The following is an 11,691-nucleotide window of genomic DNA, read 5'->3' as shown; positions in this document are numbered from 1 at the left end:
TGATTGATTGATTGATTGACTGATTTAAAACTTTATTAGAAGTTTGCAGAGAAAAAGGTACAGTTTCATGACAGTAGTGCAGTTCACTGCATGGTGCACCAAATCTGGCATGTGTTTTACCAAATTATTTGGATATGTTTAAAGTTCTGAACAAATAACATATTTGACAGTCAGTGTCTGTCAACTCTTTTCTCCTCACTTTTAAATGACCTCTGTGTTTACTGTTCCGTCTTTCTCTTTTAATATGCAAGCACTTTCTTTCCCTCCTTTTTTTAAGAGGAAGAGTGTAGTGTTTTGTAAGCCTCAAGGGGAAGGGGAAGTTTCATTGACCATGAAGTACATTTGCACATACTTGGAATGTGTCATCATAAATGCATTAACTCATTCTAAGAGCAGTTGGCAGCCACTGAGCAGCATCCATCCAGGCCTGCAGGGAGCACTTATTCCATGGTTCCATGTCTTGCTCAAGGTGCACTTTGTCCAGGAGGAGCTTATAGAATCAGTTTCCAATTCCCAAGTGACTACTCTACCTACCTCCTGGGCTATATATATAGGTTTACACACAGCATTTTGTTATTAAAGGTATATTCAGTGATGATGAAAGTGGCCGGGGGTCATCCTGTTTTCCTTACTGGCCTTACAGTGTGGAAATGTTTAGTTTTTTATAGATTTTTTAATTATAATGTTCTCGTTTTGATCATTAGACCCAATCACTGAATATCGGTAGGCCTACGTCTCCAGCTTCAGGATATGTATGATACTGATTTACTACCAGACTGTGGCATTTTATGAGTTCAATAGTTTACAATATAGGCATTTACAGTAGCAGACGTTCTTAATTCAGAGCGACTGTGGTTCTCAAAACTTTTATTTTGACCATCATAACTAAACATCATAACATAACTGCGGCCATACTCTACCCTGATTGGTCGAGGACTGGCTGGCCACCTCTGAAAACAAAATCTAGCTATGCCCGTTAACACGGGCCATGGTGGAAGTCCTTATATGGTCAGCACACATTCTAGTGAAGAGAATGAATAGAAAATGTACCAATTATATATTTTTTTGAATGAAATACAATCACTGAATATACCTTTAAGGCCTTCAGTTACCAATGCTTACCATAACCTGATACAGAACCTGGTTTCACATTTACATTTTGAAACCACAAGAGGTCAGTGCTGCTTGTTATAACAAAGTTATTGCTCTGCTCCTTTTTATGACCAAAGTTTTATTATTTTGGCCTGAAGATGGATGGATTTTGGCCTTAGGATAGGTTAGCCCATTTAATGCAATGTAAATCATGTCTGTCTGTGTATACATAGTATGTGCACTCATGCATTAACACATGCAGAAACATCATAGATCCAAACACCACCATATACATATATGGGGTCCCCAGTTAAAATAGGATCAGTTTGGGAGGTTACAGATTAAAGGTGGTGTTAGGCTACACTGCTGCTGATGGAGAAGTGAGCATGCAGACATCATGTCAGATGATTATTGAGCGGTGCAAACCGCTCCTATATACGTGGCTGTGCGCGTGTCCGTAGCCTTTTTCCTCAGCGTTTTGCCATAGTAAAATGTGTGTGCGTAGCATCATGTTTGTCTAGTGATGTCATATGTCGTATGTCTGTAGCCTTTTTCCTCAGCGTTTTGCTAGCATAGCCTGTACATCCTAGACTTAAATCCTAGTCTGAAGATGTTATGCAAGCACGACCACCGCTCACTTCACATTGGGTGTGATTTATTTTATTTTTACACAATTATTTTGTGCTTTAACTATATTGAAAAATAGCAGATATAGAAGCTCACAGCAAGGCACCAAGTGCTGCGTTGCGAGCTTGTAGATCTGCCATTTTTGAAAAATCGTGAAAATTAGTTTTTGAATATTTACGTTTTTTGAAAAACCTATGTTTCTATTATGTCTGTGGTGCTCAAATCTCATGTGAAGGACCCCCAAAATGATATGTATTTGGCCACAGACCTCCCCATCTCAAAATATTTAGTCCCACGGACTCCCCAGAAGCAAATCTTGAAAATGTTCACTTAAAAAATGTATTGTACAAAGACTTGCACCCATTTTTAAGACTTTTCAAAAATAGCAGATCTACAAGCTTGCAGCGCTGCGCTCGGTGCCGCGCTGCGAGCTTGTAGATCTAGATCTGCTATTTTTCAGTAGCTAAAGTATAAAATAATCAAGGCCCCTCCACCTTGGGCCCTAGTAACTCAGTCCCACTCCCCCCCCCTTGTGACGCCCCTGCATGCAGACATCATGTCACATGAGATGAAGTATAGCACTATTATCTGTTTGCAGTTGTTTTCACACTAATCAAGCAGCTCACATTCAAGGTACCAAGCAAGCAGTCATGTGCATTAGGAGAAAATAACACTGTGCCTGTTATAGACACAAGTGTCTATAACAGGCACATCACACCTTGTGCACAGTGTCTCCATTATTGTGAGTACATCTCATCTCTAGAACGACTGTCTTTATTCTAGATGTTTGTCCATATAAAAATATGCATATATCCACATATTTTGAACTTGAAGTGTCATTTCAAAACAGATATTTGCTAAATGTATTATTAGTATAGTATCATATGAATAAATAATACAAATAATAATCAAAACCAATGGTGGGCTAATAGTGCTTTGGCAGTGTAACAATCCGAAGTGGGACGAATCCCATGGCGGGTAGAATTCCCCCCTTTGAAATGACATCAGCGGCCTCCCACAAGTAGCCTAACATGCAGTCAACCCAACCCACCAAGCAAACAAGCCTCTCCAGCCTCCATGCATCATCCCATGTATGCATGGGCTCAGGTTACTGTTTTGCCTTTAAATAACACTGTAAAGACTAATCTTCCTTCCAGCCAAGACCACAACCAGTTAAACCAACTCAAAATGTCAGATCTGAAAGAATCTTAAAATAATAATAATAATAAATCAGGCTATACTATAAAATAATTTAATTAGTCTTAATACAAACAAATGCTCATTATTCTTATACTTGTTGTATCATGTAAAAACTTGCAAGATAAACTGTGTTGCTATACCTGGATTATTACATGTTATTGCTCAAGTCCGTTTAAGAGATAGCATACACATAGTTTTATACTGCTGTGTGGTAGTAATATTCACAAATCATAAAAACATAATAAAACAATAATTGACGTGTGTCAGACTGGCCGTTACCCATTTCAATATACCGTTTTAATGTCACACAGACAAATATCACTTGAACTGAAATACAGTTTCTGTTACACTATAAAGGCACAAAACGGTTCCCCATGCATCAGCTCAGCTTCACTAGAATACAAGCCACGCCATTGGTCGGGAGGCACTGTCGGTCAAAACGGTTTGATCCTCCGCCTTACGACGGTGTCGCACCGCCAAAGATAACCGATCTAAAAGCCCGGCTTTGCCGAATCGCCGTATGGGCCGACCGCGTAGATAGCTTGTAGATCCGTTCTCTCGGGCAACGCGACGCTCTCGCGAGACGCGGCATAATAAATCAGGCTTTATGGAGCGAGGACATCCAGAGGAAAAGCATAAGCAGTGCTGCTGCCGCTTAAACCGCCCAGGGAGGAAGACACAAACTGGGGCTTTTTCTTTCCGTTGACTTCTGCCCCGGTCCTCGGTCCACAATGACGCGGCGCTGAGGAATGTAAAGCCTGTAACCTGGACCCACTGACAGCCCTGCCGGTCCTCTCGACGCCTCCTAACCCGGATAAAAAGACACCTATTTCGGCTTATTTCGTGCAAGAGGGGATGCTGTTTTAAGGGGCTTTGCATGTTAAGAGGCTGCTACCATTCTGAACGTCCCAGCAACACCCGAGGACCCCTTTTGTCACCTTTCCTGTTGCTTGCTGTGCTGTTTCCCTCCTCCTCAGTTTCTTGCCTAAAAAGCTTGGTTACTTCCACACACGCGGGAGGAGAGACCCGAGTTCGAATTCTACTTTAGTTGGTTCCATTCGCCGCAATAAAGCTAGCGCTGTGGTGAAGTGAGGACGGGAGAAAGAAAAGCTACTTTTAATGTGGGAATTCCTCTAGCCTATATTCATCACAACTCCCCTGCAACAAAGTCTGGTAATTGGATTTCTTTTGACATCATTTTCCAGCAGCCACACACCACCACCACCAGCAGCAGCAGCCCAAGTCAGATATCTCACGCCGCACCTTGGTGGTGTGTGAGCCGGGTGGTGGGTCGTTGTCATCATCATCATCACCATCGTCATGGGGCTCCCCGCTCTGGAGTTCAGTGACTGCTACTTGGACAGCCCGCAGTTCAGGGAGAGACTCAAGTCTCACGAGCTGGAGCTGGACAAGACCAACAAGTTCATCAAGGAACTCATCAAGGATGGCAAGGCTCTGATCCAGGCACTGAAAAGTAAGTAAAGGCTGTCTAGTCTGTCTGTGTGTGTGCGTGGGAATGATAAGGGGCATGTTGACAGAGGGCAGAGGCTTGAGGGCAGGCTGATGCCAAGAAAGTGTTGACATTTTGACCATGTGATTAGGAATCAGTCATTCTGTGACTGTAAAAGTCCTCCTATTCCATTTTGTATACTCTCTGATTCATTGTTTTCTACTGTGTGTCCTAGTCTGAAGTTGTCAGTGCATTCATTGTGTGGTTCGTGTTCGGGCTATGTAATTACATTGTAATGGCACACAGTAGTTGGCAGTGGTGTCATGTGTAGGTTGTTGAGGTCTAATCTATAAAGTAATTTGAGCTTTGCTTTGCAGCCTCTACTACAGTATCTGTTAGGCTGTACTATCTGCATTCTGTTGTATCATGATGTAAATATATAACGGTAATTTAGAGTAGACCTTGTCACAATAACATAACATGTACAGATAGTGGATGGTGACTTGTATAATTCTGCAGGCAATTACTTTTGGCACCTTGCACGCACGCACACACACACACACACACACACACACACACACACACACACACACACACACACACACACACACACACACACACACACACAGAGTTGACCATATTATTGTTATCTCTATAGTAAAAGCCTGGTTCTAAAATTGTGACCAAACAGCGAGGATGCAGACAGAGTCTGAGTGAACCAACCACTCTCGGGGTTTGTTTACAGTACGTTACTGTCTAAGCAAACAGTTAACCAAGCAGCTCTGTGGGTTTTAACCTTTGTGTGTGTAACCAGGAAAGCTTGCCAGTAAAGTCCTGATTCATACAGAGTTACACCCATGGCATGTACACTTTGGTGTTGCCCAATTCAACCGCAGTCCACTACTGTTGACCTTTGTGTGCTGCCAGTGCCCAGTAGCCTACCACCACAGTTAAGTTTCACTGTTGGCCACTGGCCAGATTTTCCTGACTGGTATGGGTACTTGATCCTACATCTTTTCAGAGATGGGCCATGATCTATCTGTCTTTGATTCACTCTTTCCCATTAGTTGATATATGATATGATATCTATGATATGATATAGTACTTTATTGTAAAGGAACAAAACAGGATTACATACATAAGGACATACTAATACAGACAAGAGCAATGCTTATGCCTACCCATATCCAAACTCCTGATTAAGCCTTAAAGTCGACTGATGGACAAAGGACCTTTTTAGTCTGACCTTATTGTATGCTGGAACACTGTATCTCCTTCCTGAAGGCAGCAACCTATATTCTCTATACACATGGCTATTGTTAGAGGTAATATTCCTTGCCAACCTTAGAATGCTGTTATCATACGTAGATGTACTGTACATAGCCTCTGAAGTGGTTGTCCTACTATCTTTGAACGAATGTTCAGTTGTTGCAGCAGTTGTGACTTTAGGGCTGCAGACAAGCATCCATTCCAGGTGGTTACTACAGTACTGAAGAACACTCATAATAACAGAAGTGAATAACAAAAGAAGAATCTGTATACTAGCACCAAGTGATCTTAAACGGCGAAGAAAGTAGATTCTTTGCTTTGTTTTCTTACACACTGATTCAAAGTGATCTTTCCATGACAAAAGATGGTCTATTTACTTACCAGGTATACGAACATACCTGGTTGAAGTTAACCTAGTTTAAACTCTTATCGTTTTTGTCGGGTGTACTGTAAACCTCCATACCTTATGTCCAAAACTGTTACTTTTCATTCAAATTCGTCACATTGTGAGCTTGTATATTTTTGCCAAATATTTGCCTACTTTGACATGCCCAGAAAAGAGAAGCCAGGGTTCCAAGTGGTTAACCAGCACTAGCCTGGCAGCATTTACAAAACTGCACAAAAAAATGCAATCTATGCCTTTGAAGTGCTGGTGCTGGGATTCTGGAAATCCTTCTATATGTCTGACACTCAAATGTGTTGTTCTTTACATCATGTACTAAGTCGGTAAAACGCTTGACTTTGAATGCAGTGCTTGAATAGCTGCTTGAATTTCAAGTGGTGTGTGTAGGCCACAAATGTATCACTGTGACGTGCTTTCGCAATACATAACATAATGTCTTTGGCACTACAGCAAAGAGAAGTATGGTGTTTGAGTTGGAATCGTCTTCATCTGTGTCTTTGTTCCATCACGTATCTCATCTCGTCTTCTCTGTGACTGCAGGGTGATATTTACATTGCAACAACTGACGATGTCAAAGTCACGTTTATTTCCGATACCCATAACTTGTGCATCCGTCGATCGATATAGAGTACCGATCCGATACCAGTGTGTAATTTAAAGAAATCTTGCACAGTGATTCTCAAAGTGGGGTCCAGGGACCCTCAAGGTTCCTTGAATGGGTTCCAAATGGACCCTTAAAGGTCTGTAACTCTCAGTTATGGGGGTCCATGATCAGTACTACTGATCTAGGAATAAATAAAAAGGCCAGTAATAAATGTTAAAGTGCATCTCCAAGTAAGTAAAATAATAACACAAATAGTACAGTAAGAGTATAAAACAGTATTGTGCAACATCAAGCGTCCAGCATTTTAGGCACTATCAGTTTTGGTCACAATTGGACAACTCTAGTTGTCAGTTGATGTCACTGTCAGTGTGACACATTGCCTAAAATCAACATCTTGCTCAAGGACACATTGACGCAACAAGGATTTGAACCTGTCACTTTTTTGGTCCGTTACAACAGGGGGGAGGAATCACTCACACAGCTGCGTGGAACACGCCTGGCCCAGCAGCCAGCTAAACGGCAGAATAGGAACATTCACTGGAAAAGTCCAGGGTGGTCCAATGCCAGTCTGTTAGCTGGCAACGTTACCTGAACTTTCCGAGCCCTGTATTATCTCCTGTAGGTATGATGGATGGTTTAAAAACAATACTCCAAGCCAATAAAAGGCTTGGCTTGGGTTTGGGGCTTAGCCCACTGACACAAAGCACTGTCAGCTGACGTTTTTCGCTGCGTGGACAATTCCGCTATTGTCCATCAGTCAGATCTAGAAATTAAACGGCATGACCTGATTTGCTGAGGTCAGAGAGAGACAGAGACAGAGACAGAGAAGGTAGGGAAAGAAGGCTAGTGTTGATAGACAGATGAAGAAAGCGTGAATGAGATATAAAGAGATACTATAAAGTGTGTGAGAGAGTGAATGAAAGATAAATGGAGACCGTAAATGACAGAGAAAGAAAATGAGTCATTTGCTGTGGCTATTGTGCCGTTCTAAGCATACAGTAGCAGGGGGTGTTGTTGAAAGCCAGCGTAGTAACATGGCTGGCAACACCCGCTGCCCCGCTTTGAATAAAAGCGTTACAATAAAAAGCCCCACCACACTATTGTTGCCTGCTCCCCGCTGCCAGGCTGGGCGTGGGACAGAGCATAGGCCAAATCTGACTGCTCAAAAACACAACTATTTTGACAAAGGCTATTCCGGGCGTCAACAATGTCGTACCGTAACTGTACGTCTGCCCTGCCCACAACTGGAATATTGACCGCTTTGTAACAATGGCATAATTTGCAAACAGATTTCGCAAGAACAATATTTGGCATGATTTCTGTAGTTTGGAGACATACTCGTAAAAGAGACAATTTCATTGAACCCTAGCGCGCTGTATCCCTATTCGGGACATGTCATGATATTGTAAAGCGAACGTTCAACAAAAATAGATGACGATTCAGCTAAAACGAGCTGTGTGAACTTGTAGATCTTTAATATATTTTCAAAAAGAGTTTTATACATTATGCTCATGTGGAAACTTGTGAAACGGGACATGCATCTGTGTAATGCACACTTTCTACTTTTGGTACTACTATACGTACATTTATTATGATGCCAATACCTTTGTACGTTTGCTCAAGTTCTTACTAGTAACAGAGTATTTCTACATGATTGCAGAATTGAATGTGAGAACCCTTTTCCACCACTGATGCAGAGGCAGAGGGTGACTTGTTCCAGGGACATCTCCCCCTGAGGTTTTGTTAGCTGCCTGCTAATTGCTGAGTGATCATTGCTCAGCGAGTCGACAGGCCTGACATGTGTTTTCCATGTAACCGCTACATGCCAGTGACCGCAGAAAGAGAAGCTCAAACATAAACATTGGGTGCATGCAACACTTCTTGGACCCTCTGAACACGCTACGGAATGCTGCTACTACTGATGCCAGTGAGAGACACACACCACCCAATATCCTGTTCATATTCAAAACGCTTATACTCCACTGCAGGGGTCAGCAACCTTTTTGAAATGAAGTGCCGTGTTTTTATTTTCTAGATAGTCAGTGAGCCATGTCAACATGCATTTTAATGACACCCCATCAAACATTCAGACATATTTTGATTGGCAGGACATTGTTATAATGATCATGAGACTCCTAAAGCAATAACCCTCTTATATCCCCGACTCCCTCCCCAGTCAAAGTTCAGAATTTTAATTGACCACGTTTAAAACAATATTTTATTTTAAAATATAAATCCTGTCCCTCAACCTCACTCACACTTCTGCCAGTGTGCCAGTGATCACCCTCCCCTGTGCCAAGGTTGGCACCCGTGCCTAAGGTTGCCTACCCCTGCTGTACTGTATAGTGTAGTGTATGCTTATTGCTTAACAATATTATCTAATACCAACCAGTAAGACGCCCTAAAGGGAGTGGTCACGCACACGGTGCGTGCACATGGGCATGTGCACATGGCTGCTTTGACATGTACCTATACCCTTCTGCTGAGCTGGTCGAGTCATCACTGTGATGTCTGAACAGGTCGGCTATATCCATATATGGAATCCGTGAGGTCAGATGTAGAGGTATTGACCAGCTCCATGTATGGAGATCTAGGTGATGATCCAGTTGTCTCCATGTATGGATAAGCCAGGGTTTGAAGAGGTCAGGGTTAGGGTTAGGGTCATGATCTTCATATATGGATATCCATTCCAGGTGATGATAGTCAGCAGTCTTGATTTGCAGTTGAATTCTGTCTTGGCCATATGTGTCCATATAATGGGCTTAATATTGATGACATCAGAGATCTCCATAGTCCATACCGTATAATTATGATTGCCAGAAGAGGCTGTCTTGGTCATTGAGTCAACAATTTGATGTCACAACATGTCAGCTATAGACATTGAGGCGTTACTCACTGCCGGGTTTCATAGTAAACCGCGACCGCAATGATGCTATATAGATTTTTAATAGTGAATATGCTACCTATATAGCATGCTAAATGTTAAATTATTTTATAATGATTAGAGTGATACATCTTCATGTCTTTGTTGGTAAAGCCTGTTAATATTGTTTCATGATATTATAATATAGGCCAAAGTAAATACGGATACGGATAATACGGATAATACGGTTTAACTAAACTTTCCTTAATTACACAATTCAACAATGTACTTTCATAGGCTGCGTTTGCAGTGTTCATTTTTAATCTGTGAATAACAGAATAAAGGCATATATATGATTATCATCAGAGAGCTAGTAGTGAGATTACACCGTTGAAAGATAACAATATTTTGGTATTGTATTTTGCATATTCTCGATCATCTATTGGACAACTAGATATGTTGACTGGCCTTTTTGAAGTCATGTAATGTAATCTATTGTGATTTATGAGCAGCATTTAGGCCTACTGTACATGGTCTACTGCTTTAGATGTTCAGTAACATGTGGGAGGTTGGTGTTTGAGGCGTTGCGGTCTGTCTGACACGTCTGGGCTGTGAATTTACTGCAGGCAGGGCCAGATGTCACGCTGGTCTGTGCAGCAGTTCTGCAATGCATGCATGCATGCAGAACATGGCTGCATGTGGCCTACATAGGCTGTCACAATCATTAACCCATTAAGTCCTGGGGCTGATTCCACAAATGCCTTCTAAATCAGTAGTTCTCAAACTTTTTTGTAATTCATAAATTATTCAACACACAAGCAGATCGTCGTTGTCGGGTGGAAACCTCGTATCTCCAAGTTTCAAATGTATACGTTCTTTCGCAAAGCAAAGCCCTGCTTCATCGTACAAGGCCGTCGCACAAAAGTAGTGGAAACAGCAGATCTACAAGCACACAACGCCTCTCGTGGTGCGAGGCGTTGTGCTTGTGCTTGTAGATTTAAATCATTTTTTAAACGGTTTTGGACATATAAGGTTTTCACCCGCCAACTACGAGATATATTGTACAACAGGGGTTCCCAAACCTTTTTGGCTCAGGGCACCCTTATACATATTCTTTTCAATCGAGGCACCCCTGCATTATATTTATAATCTTCACTCGCAGCACCTTGTATATATGGCATATTTAGCATAACGGTATGTACTAACTTCTTTTTAGCAAAATTATTTTAATAAACACGGTTGGTTTCATAGGTTTCGACCACATCTGAATGAATTTGTGTTTTATTGAGTAAATCACATTACTTGGCACCAGCGCCGCATTTGATAACTTCTCCGGGCAAAGGAGGCATACTGGTTTGGGGCTCGTGGCATGAATTCCAAATATTATCACATTTTCTCGTGGCACCCCTGGTCTGCCGTCACGGCACCCCAGGGTGCCTGGGCACCCACTTTAAAACCGGCATGAAGTGCAGCATGAAGTGGCACACTGTGAGCTTGTAAATCTGCTATTTTAGCTATTTTTCAAAGAATTCGTTTATACTTATAAATGGAAATGATTGATTATGCCAAAATAATTCCGATCTGTTGTTAATGTACGGTAATAATTGTGACATGCCTGTCAATTGCCTACATAGCCTAAGCCTACACAGTACACGCAAACCTGAGGCCCCATACATACACAACCGCACATGAATGTGGACCGTGGACGCATGTACAAATTACCTTAGCCCACACAAATTACATACTGCATTGTTGCAGATTACACACACACACACACACACACACACACACACACACACACACACACACACACACGATGGTCTTGCAGCCACACAGCCGAGTCGCTCTGCTTTCAGGAAGTACAACACAGTCTCCGGTCTGTACATTATATATATCGTTCCGTTGGGTGGAAACCTCATATGTCCAAAAGGGTAACTTCTTGTCATCGTTCAAATTCAAAAGCAGCAAGGAGTAGTTCAAAACGCGTTGCTTCGCACCACGTTTCGAGCTTGTGGATCTGCTACTTTTGATGATTTTGTGTGACGCTAAAGCCCCTATCATAGTCCAAGGTGAAGAGCTATCTAACGCAAATCCTAAGTGGAAAGCTTTCCACCTCAAGTCAGAAAATAAGTGGAGGCCATCAAAGTCAGTCACGGTGAAGTCCTATTCACCGTGACTGACTG

General features: G+C 42.0%; 1 protein-coding gene across 3 annotated transcripts in view; it reads left to right on the top strand.

The window, feature by feature from the left end:
* Positions 1–3,575: 3,575 nt before the first annotated feature.
* LOC308305097 (rho GTPase-activating protein 26-like) overlaps positions 3,576–11,691 on the top strand; it is a 240,255-nt gene continuing 232,139 nt past the window's right edge. For all 3 annotated transcript variants that reach the window (XM_080749761.1, XM_080749762.1, XM_080749760.1), the window contains exon 1: positions 3,576–4,393. In XM_080749761.1, coding sequence (XP_080605887.1) covers positions 4,240–4,393 — 154 coding nt within the window. In that variant the 5' untranslated portion in view covers positions 3,576–4,239. The remainder of the gene's footprint in view (positions 4,394–11,691) is intronic.

Source organism: Nannobrachium achirus, assembly GCF_963921795.1.
Source record: "Nannobrachium achirus genome assembly, chromosome: 19".
NCBI classification, from domain to species: Eukaryota; Metazoa; Chordata; class Actinopteri; order Myctophiformes; family Myctophidae; genus Nannobrachium; species Nannobrachium achirus.
Note: the sequence above shows the minus strand (reverse complement) of the source record. Positions and strands in the feature narration are given on the sequence as shown.